This window comes from Xenopus laevis, chromosome 2S (genome assembly GCF_017654675.1).
Source record: "Xenopus laevis strain J_2021 chromosome 2S, Xenopus_laevis_v10.1, whole genome shotgun sequence".
Lineage (NCBI taxonomy): Eukaryota > Metazoa > Chordata > Amphibia > Anura > Pipidae > Xenopus > Xenopus laevis.
Window position 1 is genome coordinate 2,871,231 of NC_054374.1, and position 20,537 is coordinate 2,891,767.

At 38.2% G+C, this 20,537-nt stretch overlaps 1 protein-coding gene across 1 annotated transcript in view; it reads right to left on the bottom strand.

Annotated features, from left to right (window-relative positions):
- The window catches only part of anos1.S (anosmin 1 S homeolog), a 122,789-nt gene that overhangs the window by 47,995 nt on the left and 54,257 nt on the right, over positions 1 to 20,537 (bottom strand). The window contains exons 3-5 of the mRNA XM_018248772.2: positions 14,976 to 15,038; positions 10,430 to 10,652; positions 3,092 to 3,276 (exon numbers count right to left, since the gene is read on the bottom strand). Of these exons, the coding sequence (XP_018104261.1) occupies positions 3,092 to 3,276; positions 10,430 to 10,652; positions 14,976 to 15,038 (471 nt within the window). The remainder of the gene's footprint in view (positions 1 to 3,091; positions 3,277 to 10,429; positions 10,653 to 14,975; positions 15,039 to 20,537) is intronic.

Genomic DNA, 20,537 nt, shown 5'->3' on the forward strand with positions numbered 1-20,537 from the left:
GGCCCATGGTCTATGGTTTTTTGGTGGGCCCATAGTCTAAGGGTTTTTGGTGGGCCCATGGTCTAAGGTTTTTTGGTGGGCCCATGGTCTAAGGTTTTTTGGTGGGCCCATGGTCTAAGGTTTTTTGTTGGGCCCATGGTCTAAGGTTTTTTGGTGGGCCCATGGTCTAAGGTTTTTTGTTGGGCCCATGGTCTAAGGTTTTTTGTTGGGCCCATGGTCTAAGGTTTTTTGGTGGGCCCATGGTCTAAGGTTTTTTGTTGGACCCATGGTCTAAGGTTTTTTGGTGGGCCCATGGTCTAAGGTTTTTTGGTGGGCCCATGGTCTAAGGTTTTTTGGTGGGCCCATGGTCTAAGGTTTTTTGGTGGGCCCATGGTCTAAGGTTTTTTGGTGGGCCCCTGGTGTCCCAGTCCGACACTGCATTATTCATTTGGCAAAATGAACTAAAACCTGTAGAAAAGAATGTTTGCAGACTGTCCAAAGGCTTTCTAGTTTGTTTGTTTTTTCAGATGATTGGATGATATGTGAAAGCCTTTGATCTCATGAACAAAAACACACAAACACATCTGATCACACACTTTGTTGATGACAGCAAATGCTATACAGATCCGCACTGAGTTGGAGACACTAGAGTGCAATCAGTGTGCCAGATGGAAACATATAGAGTGAGCAAGAGATTACTGAAGCAGCTGGAAGGAATTGAAGTGTGACAAAGAGAAAGGAGACATTAACAAGTAGGAAGGAGAAAGTGAGAAGAAGGGAGCTGGACAACTACAGGTTTTGGTAGATAAAATAAGCTCCAATTTATAACTGATAAAGAAGACTGACAGTCGAAGAGTCCTGATTCCTAAAGGAGAAAGAAAAGGCAGATACAAAGTAAAAGACAACATAGGAGTCTTCATCTATATTTACAAGGAATTTATATTGCACTTTGCAGGTTTCATTGTAAGTTAATGTCATGTATCACGACACTGTTTACTGTGTGCACAAAAAATGAACATTTGTGTTACATGTGATACAGAAAGTATAATATCATAAAGGATTGGATTTCTATATAATACACAAAAGCCATGAATTTCCTGTAAATTATATCCTTATAAACAGTGAGTTCTGATGTCATTAGTTATAAACGGTTGAGTAGTGATGTCATTTCTGTCACATGACTCACTGAAACTTGTGTATTATAATAAATAAAGTACCCCCAGTTAGAATATTAGAAGTCACCTCGGAGTTCCATGAGCTGTATAAGAACACTCAGCTTTCGGCCTCGTACTTTTATATGGTCATGAAACTCCTCGGTGACTTATAATATCCTTATATTTTACAAGAGGGGGTACTTTATTCACTATATAATAACCATTTGCCTTTATCAACATTAGTAAACAAACTGCAACTCTGCATGTGATGATTGGCCCCATAAACTAAACACTGGGGGGGGGTTTCTACTAATTACAGAAAAGGGCAAGTCTGACATTCTCAACCAACAAAATGCACAAGGTGGGGGTTGAGAATCTCAGTAAAAGTATTTAAAAGTAGACTGTGCCATCAAATCTGGAGATTTTTAAAGGACAACTAAACCCAAAAATGAATATGGTTAAAATGCCATATTTTCTATAGTGAACTTATTGCACGAGGCTAAAGTTTGAGCTTGTCAATAGCAGCAATGATCCAGGACTTCAAACTTGTCACAGGGGGTCACCATCTTGGAAAGTGTCTGTGACACTCACATGCTCAGTGGGCTCTGATTGGCTGTTGACAAGCTAAGCTTAGGGCTCGTCACTAATTATCCAGCAGAAAATGAGCTTCCCTGGCTGTAATATAAGCTGATGCTACAGGTTTGCTGATTATTCAATTCTGATGCTAATTGCACTGGTTTCTGTGCTGCCATGTAGTAATTATGTGTATTAATTACTAATCAGCCTTATATTGTGACATTTCTATTCTATGTGTACTGTATATTGTGAGTGGGTCCCTAAGCTCAGTAAGTGACAGCAGCACAGAGCATGTGAATCAGTGAATCAGCAGAAAAGAAGATGGGGAGCTACTGGGGCATCTTTGGAGACACAGATCTTTACTGCTAAAGGGCTGTGGTTGCCTTGGGCTGGTACAGAAGCACAAAACATCATGTACAACATGTCTACCTACTTCTTTAGTTAGGCTTTAGTTCTCCTTTAAAAACCCAACAAAGCTTGTACAGTATATGTTCCAAACCCCTTGAGAATAAACTGACGGGGCGCCCTGCAGGGGTCGTCTACTTCTGGATCAACTTGGTGGACCTTAAATACTATGCAAAACAAAATCCAGGGAATATTACTACAGTCCTTCAGCACTTTATCAAAATGGTGTAGTAACATAAGGTCGACTGATCTGTCAAACAACAAAGAATCGATTAACCCCATAACCCCCTGGAAATAGCATAATTGATAGATGGTATAACAATCAATAATTCCAAACAAGAACATTTAGAAGAGATCAAACAAACGATAAATACATGTTGCCCGCCTGCCCTTCTAAAGCCTCTAAACTGACCAACCTTAATTCACAATTATCTCCGAGGCGAATGGAAGATCGTTTTAAGAAATGACTAATGACACAGTAATCCCATTCCGCTCACACGAAAGCCTTATTTCATTTCCAACCAATTCATAGCCATTTTAAACATGACTAAATGCTCCATACAATTAGGAACATCTATGTGAGTTAACGATGCATAAAAAAAAATATACCAAAAACACGAGTACGTAATCAGATCAAATTGCAGATGTGGGAATACTGCTCCTGTATAAGGAAAGTCAAAGTCAGGTGAATCCGTAAATATTACAAAAAGAGAAACAAAAGACTCCTGTTTCAACTCATACTGCCCAATATCCGTAGCAAGTGAGTAAAAAGGTCATTGGCGAAGCCTCCTAAGCTGGTAATGACATCTCATGGGCTTATATTGAGGCTAATGTCTAAATTCAATGTGGTGAATTTTTATAGAAACCAGGATAAAATGTAAAGAGATCTGGAGTTTGATGATCAATAATATAGGCTTTCAATTCTATTTATTAAATATAACATGTGCTTCTTAGTCCAAAAATGTTTGCCAACTAACCTGTGCCATTGTTTGCCAGGACGTTGCATCATCCTCACTTGGGTGGATGCCATAGTTCCATCTCCTTTGTACAACATAGATCACTGGCTCAACCGAAATATTAAATTTAGAAGACCATTTAATCTCCAGATGTCCAGGCTGTGGTTCATCAAAGGTAAGCTCTTTCCTAGGCTTTAAAGGGACACCTAAAAACATAAAACACAGAATGAAAGGTAGGCCAGAAAAGTCTAATTATAGGGATTCTGCCATGATTTTTATGGTGTCATTTTTATTTGTTTACACTGCAAATAATTCACTGTACAATTTAAAATGTCATTCCTGAAGCAGCAAGTGTATTTAGTTGTAATATTGGTGTGTAGGTGCATCTCAGGTCATTTTGCCTGGTCATGTGATTTCAGAAAGAGCCAGCACTTTAGGATGGAACTGCTTTCTGGCAGGCTGTTGTTTCTCCTACTCAATGTAACTGAATGTGTCTCAGTGGGACCTGGATTTTACTATTGAGTGTTGTTCTTAGATCTACCAGGCAGCTGTTATCTTGTGTTAGGGAGCTGCTATCTGGTTACCTTGCCATTGTTCTGTTGTTAGGCTGCTGGGGGGAAAAGGGAGGGGGTGATATCACTCCAACTTGCAGTACAGCAGTAAAGAGTGACTGAAGTTTATCAGAGCACAAGTCACATGACTGGGGGCAGCTGGGAAACTCACAACATGTCTAGCCTCATGTCAGATTTCAAAATTAAATATAAAAAAATGTATTTGCTTTTTTGAAAAATGGATTTCAGTGCAGAAGTCTGCTGGGGCACACTATTAACTGATGCGTTTTGGAAAAAAAACATGTTTTCCTGCAACTGTATCCCTGTTGCAAAAATACATCTTACTAATTACCCTCATTAATTAAGTGAAAATTACACACACACAACCTAAATAATGAATGGCTGTTGTACAAATACCATATGGATAGTATTGTTAAGTTAATCAACATGTGTGTATTTAGAGCACTGTCATGTCTTTTTTCTGAATTATTATTTTCTGATTTTTTTTTTTTTTTTATTAAAAATCTTCTAGAAAGGTGATGTTTTCGCTGCTTTGCAGTGGATTATACATTGTATTTTTCAATGCCTTCTCCTGCCACAACTTAGCAGCAGCCACTGTCAGGTTTCAGAATGGACAGCGCCATATTCCTGGTAACAGATTTGGGTTGTAAAGATGAACTGGTTTTAAAAAAAGGTTAATTCAAGAAAATACAGTATATTTCTGTTGTGGATATTAATAACTTTTAAATCAGCAGCTCTCCCCTTTTGCTAACATTGCTGGCATTACTAACAAGGGAACCTGGTCTTAAAATGTAAAAAAATATTTAATACTGGTTCAAATGAAAATTGCTTATTTTGTTAAACTGGCAACGTTTGTATGTATTGGATATATTTGGGTCATCAGACAGAGTGGAACTGCTTGAGTTCTTACGTCCATGCAGTTGATGAATCTTTTGGGTTAGTTCCATGGCCAAATAGTAATAAAATTATTTTCCAAAAATTCTGACCATATTTCCGGTAATTCAATGCAAGCCTGTCCTTTTATTTATCCCAGGCTGAAGATATAATTTTCATCATTTATATATATATATAAAATAGTGCCAAATCATCTTTCTATCCTAACATGTGGTCCTTAGTACAATGGATGTGGTAAATATCTTAAGCAAAATAAAAATTAATTTAATTTAAATGCATGACTTTTTTTTCTAGTGTCCCAACGCTCATTGTTTGGCATTATGAGTTTGTCAGTTTTAATTCTGACAAGTTAAACCGTGTCCTTAATTATCGTGTGCCATAATTCAGCAGTTTGTATGTTGAGAAATGCATCATCTGTTTTCCATTAGTGTCCAGTGGGCTCACTTGATTGGACGTAACTCAAGCTCACTGCGTTGCCTGTAATTGTCAGCAGATGGACAGTGCACACATGTGAGTGGAAGCAAGTGCAAGAGTCTCCAGTCTTCCTCTGAAAAGTCGGAACCATGAAATCCAAAAAACAGATGTGCATTAGACCCAAAGATTCATTAGTATGTTCTTCATTATGTTAATGTCCAATTCCTTGGTATCATGTGAAGGAAATTTGTTTTTGAAAATTGCCTTTTATGTTTGGCTCGTGCCACGTCTACGGCTGTTTACAGGGCTTTATTTCCAACGGCATTTAATTAATTCTTTATGATCACATAAGACTATAAATGATGTCTACAAATGACATTGTAGGTGTTAAGATTATAATAAATTGTACATTTTAGTTGCATTTATACTCACATTGTCTAATTAGCATGTTCAAATTAAGTTCAACAGACAATGTACACTGAATAAGGGCAGATAAGATAATTAGATCAAACAATTAACACCTTTTTGAAGGATGCCATTGCAATTTAATTTGCTTTATTTCATTAAACAACATTTTATAGGGCAATGGCTAATAATGTTGAGGGCTTGACACACAGGGGGTTATTTATTAAAGTCTTAAACTGAAAAATTTTAGATTCTTTAATATAAAATCCAAATTTTTAGTGGAAAAAAAATAGAATTTTTTGAGAAGTATTATACCCCGAAGATGGAAAAAGTCAGAATCCAAAAAATCCAGCATCTCAGACCTACCGAGGTTGTATTTACTGTCAATTACAGTGGTCTGCACTCAAATTAGCCCGCAAATGCAACTATTTTGGACTTTTCAGGAAAAAATACAAAGAATTCTGTTTTTCAGAAAAAGTCTGAAAAAATTTGTAAAAAAAACCCGTAAAATTCGGATTTTCACTTAATTTTTTGTGGTTGTCAATTAAATCGTGATTTTTTTTTATAATAAATAAATACCAATTGCGGATTCTAGTTTGGTCAGACTTTTTTCATTAAAATAATCAGAAATATTTGTTGGTTGGTTTGGTTTGGGAACTGAAAATTTGGGTTTCATAGTAAAAAAACTAGAATTTTTGGAGTATTTGGCATTTGGACTATAATAAATAATGCCCTTAATGTTTAAAAGAATTAAAGGGGTTGGTCACCTTTGAGTTAAATTTTAGGGGCAAATTTACTTAACCCTCGATATTCGACTGTCGAAGTTAAATCCTATTCATTCGATCGAACGATTTTTGTTCGACCAAAAAAAGATAGCTAAGCCTATGGGGACCTTCCCCATAGGCTAACATTGACTTCGGTAGCTTTTAGGTGGCGAACTAGGGGGTCAAAGTTTTTTTTTAAAGAGACAGTACTTCGACTATCGAATGGTCGAATAGTCGAGCGATTTTTCGAAGTCGAAGTAGCCAAAAAAAACCATTCGAAATTCAAAGTTTTTTTTCCTCTATTCCTTCACTCGAGCTAAGTAAATGGGCCCCCTAGTATGATGTATCGAGTAGAGATGCAGTGAATTCGGATTTGGTTGGGGATTCGGCCAGGATTCGATCTTTTTCAGCAGGATTCAGATTCGGCCAAATCCTTCTGCCTGGCCAAACCGAATCCGAATCCTAATTTACATATGCAAATTTGTGGCAGGGAGGGAAATCGTGTGACTTTTTGTCACAAAACAAGGAAGTAAAAAATGTTTTCCCCTTCCCACCCCTAATTAGCATATGCAAATTAGGGTTCGGATTCGGTTTGGTATTCAGCCGAATCTTTCACTAAGGATTTGGGGGTTTGGCCAAATACAAAATAGTGTATTTGGTGCATCCCTAGTAGAGAGAGATAATTTGCAATTGGTTTTCATGTTTTATCATTTGTAGTTTTTGACTTATTTCGCTTTTTATTTAGCAGCTCTTCAGTCTCCATTATAAATACAAATTCCCCAGCAACCATGCATTGATTTCAATAAGAAATTGGACTGTGAATAGGAGAGAACCTTACTAGAAATATGATAAATAAAAAGCAGCAATGACAATACAGTACATTTGTAGCCTTATAGAACATTTGCTTTATAGATGGGGTCAGCGAGAAAAAGGCAAATAATTATAAAACTATAAAAAATAAATAAGGAAAACCAATGGAAAAGTTGCTTAGAATTGGTCATTCTGTTACATACTAAAAGTTTACTTAAAGGTGAACGGCCCCTTTAAAGGAGAATTCAACCTGTTCTGAACCCTATTAGAATTTATGGCAGAGTGTTTTGGGAAGCCACAAGTCTGAAAACACTGACAAGCTTTAAATATAAGTTTCACTATGAATCATGTTAACTGGACATTTCTGATGGTTCTCCCCAAACTTCCATCATTACAGAACTTCCTCAGCAGCTGGTGTGGTTGTGCCGTTAGCTGACCACAATGTTCACTCTCTCTCTCTCTCTCTCTCTCTCTCTCTCTCTCTCTCTCTCTCTCTCTCTCTCTCTCTCTCTATCTCTCTCTCTATCTCTCTATCTCTCTCTCTCCCTCTCTCTCTCTCTCTCCAGCTCGATTCTAAAGAAAATTTTGAGAAAGTCCTGGTAGTGCGGTTATTTATTTGTACTGTATATATATATATATATATATATATATATATATATATATATATATATATATATATATATACGTATATTCCCAATGGACAAGACTAAACTATGGTGCATAAATCAGAACCTTTATTTGCTTTCTTTCTTTATTAAGAAGTCCCTATGTTACAGGACACACATTTCATTTAATAAAATGCACAATAATTGTGTCACTCACTACACTATAGTGTAAATAAACAACGACCCAGCGGAAGGAGTTCCACGCTCTACAAATAGTTTGCTAATAGGGGGAAGGGTTAATAGGTTTAAAGTACAATAAACACAGAATGACTCTCATGTTCTGCAATCAGAAGCACAGATGTTACACCTGCTCAAAGGCTAATACCAAATGAGAATTCCCATTTATTTAGTCTGCAGTGGGTTCATTAATTCTGCAACTGCTACTCTACCACTTGGCTATTGCAATCAAACGGCATAATCAATTCCTTAAAATGGATGAGTGGCTAAAACACCTGAAAGGTAAAATGACCTTGTGCTGCCAAACATGTGATAAATGTAATGTAAGTGCAGATTAAAAAAAACAGGATTCAATAATAGTGGAGAGCATTAAGGTTGCAGCTGGGCAGTTCTACAATTATGATCCTACTAAAAGAACAGGTTTTCAAATCAATGTGTATGATTTATTGGTTGATCTTTCTCATACCAGCAGGTAGATGGGCCTCTTTGCAATAATAAACAAGTGAAGTTGTTGTACCGTGTTCGCCAGTAAAAATGTTACAGGGCAACCGTTTTGAAATAAAAAGACAAAGTACAAAGTGGTATAAAGGTGATATCTTTATTGGCTAACTAAGATAAGTAGTGATGGGTGAATAAACTCGACAGGCGTGAATTCTCGGCATATTTCCGTGTTTCGCCGCCAGTGAATAAATTTACTAAACTGCAGAGAAAATTCATCAGTAAAAAATACATTTGTACAAAATAGGCTCGAGTATAAAATTTGTCACGGGCGCGCGTCAAGATAACTTTGATAACTTTGACGCCCATTTACTTTTGTTTCGTGAATTTTTTGCCATTCCGCAGGGACAAATTTGCCTATCACTAATAGCAAACTTTCAGAACATTTTAGTTCCATTTTGAAGCTGACCACAATGAAGCTGAAGCTGTTCTCTGGTATATACACAACATTCAGCTCATAGGTCAAATGACCAACAAAAAGAATATCAAGCTGTGTGTAAGGTGTTAAAATGGGAAACCAAACCTGGTTTGGGTGAAAAGGACTAAAAGGAGTCAAAAAGTCCTTCACAAGCAAGCATTCTGAAACCATGTTCCAATATCTTGCACTGATGAGATCTAACAAGATTGAAACTGTCTGCAAGTTTAGATATCTGGCTCGGAATCCTTAGGTTGTATCTGTGATATAAACCAGCAGTTCCTGATACATAGTTGGCCAAAGGAGTGATTTGCATGTCTCCGCCCATGATGCCTTATGGGAGAATCAAGACTCTTATTTTGGTATCTGGGCAGTGCTGTGTGTATGGCATGAGACAAGTAAATACTTTCTGATTTCAGAAGGCTTCACTTTGCATGTAAGGTGTCATTTAGTCATTTACAAGAGGATCTGCAAGAGACAAGCAGATAAGGTAGAAGATAATGTGCGTCAAACAGGCTGAGTATGAACTAGGGCTGAATTACTGGAATGTAGAATAAAAGGAATTCCATATGATCTCTTGGTCCATATCAAGACATGTTTGTATGTCTGACCTGGAGCAGTCCTTTATTAGTCCACATAATTAACCACAAAACCCAAGGTCCAGGTTGAGTGCCTTCTCATTAGTTCATATTCCCTCACTTTTCTTTCATTGTCTGTTTTAAAATTGCCTTTAAAGGAGAAGGAAAGTCTTTGTGCACTTGGAGGTGCCAAATGTAAGACACTCCAAGTGATTGTATTGACTTACCTGAAACCCTGGGCTGGTGCTCATATCAGCAGAAAATGGCACCGGTCTGGGGTTATACCAGTGAGCACCATGGAGTGATCCTCTTCCGGCTTCTTCTTTCTTCAAATTTCCTGGGGCAGACGCATGCGCAGTTGAATGAAATAGTGACTTTTTAGTTAAAGTTCAGCCCAGTCTCTCCCCTATATACAGTCCCCCTGTTATGCATTTAGTGCAGTTTATAAAGTACATCACATTGGAAGAAGAACAGTTATAATGACCATGGATGTTGTACTCCTCCAATGTGTCAGGAATTGGTATTTTGTCTGAAGTCAAGAGATGTGGGCAGGTTTTACATTGTTTTCTGACACAGGGTTATGTTCCATTTTTGTTTTGGTGCAATAAGGCACTTGTTGTTATTAGTGACTTTAGGTTGGGAGACTGTCTGAATGCTGGGAGTGGTGGCTTTGGGAATATGGTTCTGAGCCTCTCGTCCTTATGAAGTGTACCTTGTAGATCTCTGGCTATTTTTAATAATAATGAACATAAATATGTATGTCACATCCTTCATGGTTGAAGTTGACAGCATTAGATGCATTTAGACAAATTTAGCAGTAACTTTAAGCAGCAGCATAGTGATGTCAGACTTCTACATGATCATGCTTGATAAAGGGGGACACCCCCAAAACGTTGCATGCTGCAATAAATACATTTAAAGCAAGGGTATCACCCTGCCAGCATTACCCGTGTGCCAAGCGAATCCTTTGCCGTATACATTGTATAGGTGGCCGAAACCTATTTCACTGTGCACCGAGGCTTCGCATTTGGAGGATTAGGGAGTGCGTCTGTATTGAGCTTTTCCAGACTTCTACATTTCAACATCAATAACATGAATCACAATGGTGTCATTTCTTTCATGCAAGTGTTTATTCAGGATTTGATGTCTCTTTCAAAAAATTCTTACCTTTGTACAGATTTTTCGGAACTTGGCACGTATGGCCACATCCATTGGAACAACACTTCTTCACCCCTGAGCACTCAATATCAGAGTCACAGCTTTCAACGCAAGCGGCCGCAAAGCCACTGGCTTTCTCTGGAGCCGGACAATCTCCCTGCTTCACCGACAAAACCGATTTCAGGAACTCGCAGCTGGTTAAGCATTCATAGTGCTTCTTGGGGAAAAGCGGCTAAGGTAAAAAGGGGATAAAGCCGACCATAAATACATTTCATGAATCCTTCTCAAATGCCATGCTTAAATGGTTCCCTATATAAACAAAATACAATAAATGGATAGAATCTGCCATGAATTACACACTGAACCATTTCTCTTACAATACGAACAGGGGAAAGTACAGACAATCATCTTTCAATATAAGCTATAAATTGTAAAATTGTCATTCTGCAACACGGGGAGACACGTTAATCAAGTGTCAAATTTAGAATTCATGTAACTCCCAGAAATTCGACTAGTAGAAATTTATTAATAAAATTTAATTTTTTATACTCGGATGGATTTAAATGACCCAAAAACTCAAATCAAATTCTATTAGAATTCGTTTAAACTCCATTTGAGTTTTTTCTCCAAATAAAAACTTGAATGTCAGGAAGACTGCACCTCTCCCATTGATTTAAACAGTAATTCGGCAGGTTTTAGGAGGCAAATACTCGAATTTGAATTCTTAAAGGGCCAGAGTATGATAAATCTCAAAAATCAAATTAGATTTTTAAAAAACTCGAATCCAGTTTGCATAACTCTCTAGATGAATTTGAGTTTTGACCATAAAAAAATTTGGAAAATTGGAATTTGAATTTTCAGTTCGACCCTTGATAAATCTGCCCCTTCATATTTTTAAATCCATAAATTTATAGTTTTATATAAAATGTTCTCTGTCCGCATTGTAAAATGTACAACACTGAGTATACAAGAAGTACTATAACTAAAATATACATACATGCATTATTCAGAAGTTCCTTACTTGTTAAAAGTGTTCCTAATAAGTATATATATAGTCAGCCATCTGAGCTCCTGGCTATTGAATGGCTGCATGTGGTGCAGTGTAATTACACACACAGAGTTACAATGCAGTTGATTGTGGGGCTGCACAAGATTATTATTACAAGAGCTATGGAAGAGTGGTGACCTCACATTTGTCCAGATGAAGGTCCTCAGCCTACCAGATTTTCAATCTTGACAAGCCAACTGCGATATGAGGTAGGGGGCAGATTGAGTGAAAATCAGGCAGGCATTTTTGACCAGGGCAGCCCTTACAAAAAAAACATGCTGTCTGGGTCAAAACTGGACAAAAACCCAAATGGGTGGCAAGGCTATTTCCCTGTGTTTGTATGAGTTTAATTTGGCTACTCCAGGGTCGGACTAGGCTTGCAGGACAATGGAAAAAACCCAGTGGGATCCACTGCCCCAGGTCCGCTCCCTGGCATCTCCTGTTGGTACTTGTTGTGTTCCCCTGACCTTTTCTCGATCATGGCCACAAAGACCAGAAGTCCCAGCAGGGGAGGGTTGCGGACAAGCTCAAGACTTGGGCGGGCTCCCCTAAGGGGGTGTGGGGGCCCCTGGCAGCTCTGGACCACCTGTCAGCGGGCCTATCGGCTCCCAGCGGGAGAAGTCCGGACCAAGGAGGAAGCTTAGGGTAAAAGTCCCAGTTGGCAGTATCCAGAAAGGGGTTAGGTGTAAGCGTAGTCAAGTTCAGGCAAAAGAAAGGCAGGCAGCAGGAATCAGAATCAGGGTCAAGCCAAGGATCAGGAAGCCAGGAAACAGGAATTCAAGAATTTAGGAAACCCAGGAACACGATATAACAATTCCTATACTCGGGCATTGAACCGGCATCTTCGGCGTCCTTTTATTTTGTATTTAGCCCTAAAATTCGGGATCATGACATCATGAGTTTGCGTGCTGACGTCAACACGCTGGTGTCTGAACCCAAGCGGCTACCATGGCCACCGCCATCTTAGAATCACCGTCGCAGGGAACAGACGTGCTCCACAATGCTCCTGAAACCACCAGTCTGACCCTTGAGTACTTCAAAGTATGTGCTTGTGATAAAAACGTCCCCAGTCTATATACTGTATGTGTATAGAAGTATGGTATGAACCTTAGAATGGAAGCTCCACTGAATAATTACTAAATCATCATCCAATGCACAATCTAGTATGTAATGTCTAAAGGCTTAATTAAATCACCAAACTATTCTAATACTAATTATCTAATCCTAATCCTAATTATCCTTTTTACCCTATTGTGCTATAGTAAGGAAGAAAAGCATAAACAACCAATCAGATTTTGGCTTTCATTTTCTAACTAGTAGTAGACTGGTCAAAGCTAATTGCTGATCCGTGATCTATCACTATTCAACATACATTTCTGACTAATAATTAAAGTGTTCAATTGAACACTCAGCAAAATTTGCAATTAAAATTTGTTAATTAAAAAGAAAGTTTATTTTCTCTTGGGCCCTGGGAACTCTTCATCCTTGCCCTATTTAGCAGCTTTTCTTTTCTTTCTTTTTTTAACTATGCAATCGAGCACGCTGGTCTCCATTACTAGACTTTGAAGTTCTAAATTTAGCCGTAGTCACTAATCAAAGAAGAATTCTAACAGATATAAACAACATTAAAATGTCTGCAGCTGCTCCTTATATCTAACAACAATCAATCAGCAAAAACAATGAAAATAGCGATAGCAACTGGCCACCTAAGTTACTTATCAATATATTAATCCTGCAGGTCCTGAAAGCAATTGTAAGATGCGCCGGGAGATTTCTCTGTTCTCTTACCTCCCGGTGCGTCTCTCCCCGATTTCTGGGGCGCAGGCGCATGCTTCCGGCAATGTCACATGTTCCGGTCGTGCGCAAGTGATTTTGATGTCAGTTCTTTCTCGAACGTCATGACGCTGAACTTCATTACAACATTTTTCGGCACGAGATAGGAATTTTTGGCGCCAATTCTCCTTTAAAAAGGCCTTCCTCCATTTTAACAGTGCCCAAGCTGGCTTTTGTTTACAGATCCTGCCCGAAACGTTCCTACTCTTTAGAATATCCTGGTTTTTGACTCCTGCCTGGTTTTTTTTTTTTTTTTAAAGATTTTATTTCTGCTTTTAACATACAAGTGGATAGAACCAACAAAGAAGAACCATCACATTCTACATTAGGCAAGACTGTAAAATTGCTCATATAGTAACAATAATTATATGCAATAGAGCCATAACTTTGTAGCTCAGTGGGCGCTTTGCATAGCCGCTACGAATTGTGGGGTCAATTAATTTCGCTACCCAGGGCTGTGACTCTCCCTAACAGGGCTAAACCATTTGATCCTCTGGATTCGCCTCCAACCACGGGGTCCAGACTTTCTCGAATTTCTGCGGGCACCCTCTTCCCTCATATGTGAGCTTGATCAATGGAAGCGTTTTGTTAATCATGTTCCGCCAAGCCTGAACTGTGGGGGGTTGGGCCGCCATCCACTTAATCATCAACAGCTTCTTTGCGTAAAATAGTAGTACCCTAATTAACGATCTGGTTTTATTGAGAGGCAGGAGGTCATCCACTAGCCCAAGGAGGCAAACTTCCGGAGTGCAGGGGCCTTGGAATGATAATTCGTCTGCCAAATATTTCACTATATCTTTCCAATATTTATAAATTTGCGGACAAGGACTCCTGCCTGTTTTTTTACTCAGATTCTTGCCGCCTGCCTCGACCCTTTTGCCCGTTTTAGACTACGCTTTGCTTAATCCTTGCCGGTACCTCTTTTACGGACTTGTTACGCACTAACACCTTGTTGGTTCCGCAGCAGAAATCCCAGGGCCCCGAAAGGGCGTCGTTGAACACCAGAAACCACAGGGGTTCTCTGTGCATATGAGTGTACCCACTACTTTAAAGGCTCCTGATAGATGAGTACGTTAGAGCAATCTATTCAATGTAGCTATGCAAAAATGACATATGAAATTGTATCTTGGAACTATTTTCCATGGACCCATTGTCTAATCATAAAGTCTTATACAGCCTGTAAATATATAGTGAATAAAGTACCCCCTCTTGTAAAATATAAGGATATTATAAGTTACCGAGGAGTTTCATGACCATATAAAAGTACGAGGCCAAAGGCCGAGTGTTTTTATACAGGTCATGGAACTCCGAGGTAACTTCTAATATCCTCATATTTTACAACAGGGGGTACTTTATTTATTATAATACACACGTTTCAGTGAGTCATGTGACAGAAATGACATCAGAACTCACCGTTTATAACTGATGACATCAGAACTCACCGTTTATAACTGATGACATCAGAACTCACCGTTTATAAGGATATAATTTACAAGATATTCATGGCTTTTGTGTATTATAAGTGGTTATTTTGAGATTATTTGATAGTTAAGTATGAGTAGAGGAAATATTTAAAAAGAGGATAAAAAAGGGTTTTTTGTTGCTTTTTTTGCCATATTGTCCTACCCACTTTCCTCGAGATATATTATCAAAACCAGAATAAATGGTACATACCTCGCAGAGATTATGGCAGTTTTTCTTTCTCAAATCCCACGTTTCTTTGCAGGGTTCTAAACACTGTTGAGAGATTAAACAGACTCCTTAGAAAATGTCTTTTTCAAGCTTGTTTTTTTTCTTTTCTTTCTTGATTGTAAGAAGTTGAAAACCCCACAGAGAAAAAGTAATATTGACACAATAGACACATCACTCACTCGCCGGGTCCATGTTTGTCAGCAAACAAACTTCAAACCAAGTGAAAAGAAACAACGGCCACAACGTAGACATAATATACAGAATTTCGACTTCACTGGTGCTTTTTCTCTCCTCTCTCTTTCTTTCTCCAAGTAATTAACATGCCACCCCGGGGGCTGATTGAGTCTTTATTTAGCTGCTTGATTGTATATGTGAAATACGTGTTTATGTAATGTCTTTAACCTGAATATCACTGGGTTTCATTTTAAACAGCAAATGCCAAACTAATATCCCTGTAATTGAGCTGTTTGACAAAAAGTATTCATCACAGCCTCAGTTGAGCATCACTATAGTCTGTGGAATGATAAATAAAACAATACAAAAATAACTATGGATTATGGAAACCTAGACATACAAGTATAGCTGATGAATGTGTAGTTTAGGCACTATATATTTTTTATTTGTCGGTATTAATATTTTCTTATGGATGTAAAAATTCATAATATTAAAAACAGAAAACCCCATGTTAGGAGTGTTGGGTGAACTGCAAGTGGGGGGACTTGTTCCTATACTTTCAATTAGTACAACTGTGTTTATTAAATCGCCTCAACTTTACAGCTCTGAAGCATTACTTTGCCTTTGACTGACTGTCAGAATGGATTGTTAAACTGTTTGTGCGGAGCCAATGTGTTGTCTATCTACCAAACATTCAGAGAAAATGTCAGCAGCTCACTGAATAAGGCTGCAATAGTGTTTATAAATTAACATTTATGAAGCCCATATGCATAAAGGCAACGTTTCAAGCCTACCAGACCCTACCAGGCTCGAAACGTTGCCTTTTTGCATATGAGCTTAATAAATTTTAATTTATGAACACTATTTCAACCTTATTCAGTGTTCTGCTGACATTTTCTCTGGATATTAATTTGATCCGGCAACAGGAGTGGGTCTCTCAGTACAGCACCTGACACTACCAAAGTGGGGTTTGGAGAGGTGAGCGCTCCACATAATTGAGTAACTACCAAACATTCTGAGGTTTGACACAAACTGCTTTGAGCAGTAGGTTTAATATAAAAAAACAGATCCACAGGGAACTCAGCAGAGAATGTATATAAGAAACAAAAAACAGTTCAGGTTCAGGCACAGGGTCAGGGCAGGCAGCAAGTAAACAGAGTCCATGAAACGGGCACTAGATCGCTGCGGGTGGCAGAAAAGCAAAAATCCAATAACAGGCCAAGGGTCAGAAACCAGGAGTGAAAACTAGGGATGAACCCGAATCCAGGATTTGGTTCGGGATTTGACCAGGATTCAGGCTTTTTCAGCAGGATTCAGAATCGAATCCTTGTGCTTGGCCGGAAGTAAAAAAACATTTTTTCCCACTTTTTCCTTTCCCGTCCCTCATTTGTATATGCAAATTAGGATTCGGTTTGGAATTCATCCAAATCTTTCACGGAGGATTCGGCTGAATCCCAAAAAGTGGATTCGGTGCATCCCTAGTGAAAACCAGGAGAACAAAGAACAGGGTAGGAACTTACAGGACAGAAACTCAGAACTTGGGCAGCTTGGACAAAAAGCGGGGGGGGGGGCTTATGATCCAGCCCAAGTTATTGTAGGAACAAGATTTAATTGGGTGATTGCCTGCAGCTGGATCATAAATGGTTACTGGATTGGTTGCCAGAGAATATTGATAAGGGGAAAAGTCTTTGATATTATCCACCAGGCCCCAACTACACTGTCTCCAATGGCTGAACCCAGAGAAGCAGCAGCCAAAATATCTCAGAGCCCTGATTCTAAACCAGGGAGTTCCTGTCCCTTTCCTGACCCATCACTGATGAGTAGGTTGAAGAGAGTGAATGGGAGGCTATACAGTTTTTACTGGGTTCACTGACTGTTCTTAGACAACAGAGTAAAGGAGTGTAAGCTTAGAAGGCAATGCCACTAATCACCCAACGTCCTCTTCTGATGGCCATGGGACAATAATGAAAAGGAACAAAAAGAATTGCTATTCAGGACTCCGGAGGATTTGAAGCCTTTTTCTGAAGTTGCAATTTGGTCAAAATCAGTTTGAATATCATGTATGCAGCAGCTTTAAAACTGTGCATTTCTTCTAAATTATGTTGGAATAAAATGGAAATATTTTATGCAAAACGATTTTTACTTTCCGTTCTGCAACATTAATAAACAGGCCTACAAAATACCATGTATTATATAAGGGCTCAATATACTCCAAGATTTCACAGATCCTGTGTGAAACTAATGGCTTACAATATACTTATATTGATCCCCAATTGTATATAATGCAAACATTTGCTCACCCAAGTAGGACCCAGGTGTACAAACCCTGGGTCTATCGTATTCGGGTGTAGCTTTAACCAGTATTTAGCATACAATAGATAATCACAGCAGTCTTATGAAGTAGAAAACTCACCGATGATATTAGTTGGCCCGGGTACAGTGCCCCAAACCCGTAGCTGGGGGAGCCTTTATTTTAACACCCCCTGGAAATATTTCCATTTTGTCTTGTTCAACGACTCTATTTACATTTGAATGTGACTAAAAAAGATTGGTTAGAAAATCATGTAATCATTAAATAAACCCAATAGGCGGGTTATACTTCCAATAAAGATTAATTATATCTTAGTTGGGATCAAGTACAAGTTACTGTTTTATTATTACACAGAAAAGGGAAATCATTTTAAAAAATTTGGATTATTTGGATAAAACGAAGTCTATGGGAGATGGCCTTTCCAGGATCAGGATCTTTCTGGATAAAGAATCCCATACCTGTACTACATTTAAATACTGTGAAAGTTAATCTTCTACAAGATTTGTTTTTCCTGTGCTGCAACATCTGCTATAAATTCTGCAGTTCGCTCTTATTAAAGAGTTTTTATGACTGTGTCAAAAGGACAGCATCACAGAATTATAACATATATTTCTTGTAGGACTTAAAGACCCCAGAATTTATAGACCATTTCCCCTTTCTCCAAAAAAGAAATACAAACTATGAAGTAAGGCTGATTATACAGAAAAGTCTAATGAAGTTGTTTTTCAAGTCCAAAAAACGGCAGCTGCAAAAACACAACAGTATTGGAGAAACCCCAAGCTGCAAATTATAACACCAATCAAACGGCAGACATATTTATTTGTCAAACACTTAGGGGCCGATTCACTAAGCTCGAGTGAAGGATTCGAATGAAAAATACTTCGAATTTCGAAGTATTTTTTGGGTACTTCGACCATCGAATGGGCTACTTCGACCTTCGACTACGACCTTCGATTCGAACGATTCGAACGAAAAATCGTTCGACTATTCGACCATTCGATAGTCAAAGTACTTTCCCTTTAAAAAAAACTTCGACCCCCTACTTCGGCAGATAAAACCTACCGAAGTCAATGTTAGCCTATGGGGAAGGTCCCCATAGGCTTGCTAAACTTTTTTTGATCGAAGGATTTTCCTTCGATCGTTGGATTAAAATCCTTCGAATCGTTCGATTCGAAGGATTTAATCGTTCGATCGAACGAAAAATCCTTCGATCGATCGAACGAACGTTTAGCGCTAAATCCTTCGACTTCGATATTCGAAGTCGAAGGATTTCAATTCGAGGGTCGAATTTCGAAGTATTTTTTCTGCCCCTAAATCCAACCTACTGACAGACGTTATATATGGGCTTGCTATGTGCAATAAGCCCCTTGTTCCAATATACAGGAAGATTTTGTTGGATACAGGGCAATGATTCCCATTTGCGTTTGAAGTATCCTACGAAACAATGCGCAGATGGGCTCCGCCATTCACATGTTCTTAAACAATAGTCATTTGTTGAAGTGAAATATACAGAAACACAACACAGCTCCCATTACATATAATAAGATTCAAGAATTGTGGTTACAGCCATTTAGAAATGGAATCAATATTTGGGGGCCGATTCACCAAGGGTCGAATATCGAGGGTTAATTAACCCTCAATATTCGACTGGGAATTAAAATCCTTCGATTTCGAATATCGAAGTCGAAGGATTTTAGCGCAGATAGTTCGATCGAACGATCGAAGGATTATTCCTTCGATCGAACGATTAAATCCTCGTTTGATTCGAAAGATTTTAATCCAACAATCGAAGGAATATCCTTCGATCAAAAAAACTTAGGAAAGCCTATGGGGACCTTCCTCATAGGCTAACATTGGGTTCGGTAGGTTTTAGATGGCGAACTAGGGGGTCAAAGTTTTTTCTTAAAGAGATAGTACTTTGATTATCGAATGGTCGAATAGTCGAACAATTTTTAGTTCGAATCCTTCGATTCGAAGTCAAAGTCGTAGTCGAAGGTCGAAGTAGCCCATTCAATGGTCGAAGTAGCCCAAAAAACACTTCGAAATTCGAAGTTTTTTTACTTCGAATCCTTCACTCGAAGTTAGTGAATCGGCCACTTTGAGTCGTGTTTGGAGTAAGATACGGACAGATTATAATATATTATAATATAATATAATATTAATATAATAACCCCATTTTCCTTGGTGATTCTAATTTATTAGGACTGTGATGGTAAACTATGATTTAGAAAAGGGTTTTTTGGTATAATGATGTTTTATTGGTGTCTATTGGTGGTCAGAAGCAACACTGCAGCCATGAAGCCTCTCTAATAAATATGTGGTGTTTATACAAATGGCCTGTAGATGTCACTGTGCTCAGACTTATACTGTGTATACTTCCTGGTATCTTAAAAGTGAAAGTTACTGTTGTGTAATGGCTGCATGACTCTGCTAATAAAGCCCTGTTATACTCTACTCATCCTCGACTACCCAAAACATAATAATATACATATATAACTTCTCTAATATATATATAGATATATATATATATATATATATATATATATATATATATATATATATATATATATATATATAATTATCTCTGTTTAATTGGGGTGGTTTCTCCTCTGCTAAACACTTGATCCTCTGTGGTGAAGTAACACAGTGGTCTGTGATGGTCTATACAACATGTTGGGCACTGGAAGCAAATTTATGTCAATGTTCTCAAGCTGGGCTTGAACTTAGGGGAAGATTTATTAAAGGGAAACTATCACAAAAATTCAACTTTAATATAAGCTTCATCATACTGAAATAAGTATATAAGAATAAAGATTCTATACCGTTTCTGAAATAATCAAGTTTATGTTCACTATCCCTCTCTCAGCATCTGTTTCTCTTCATTCTCTCTTCATTCAGCAGTTGGGTGTCAGATAATCATTGACAGTTAGAGCCAATATATCTTATAGGGGGGCTCCTTTTGCCTAGAAGATGTATTAGAGCTCACTCTATTAAACTCACCAGACATCATGTCTCTCTACATGCAGGATTTGTGCAAAAGGCAGTTATTTTGTTAGATT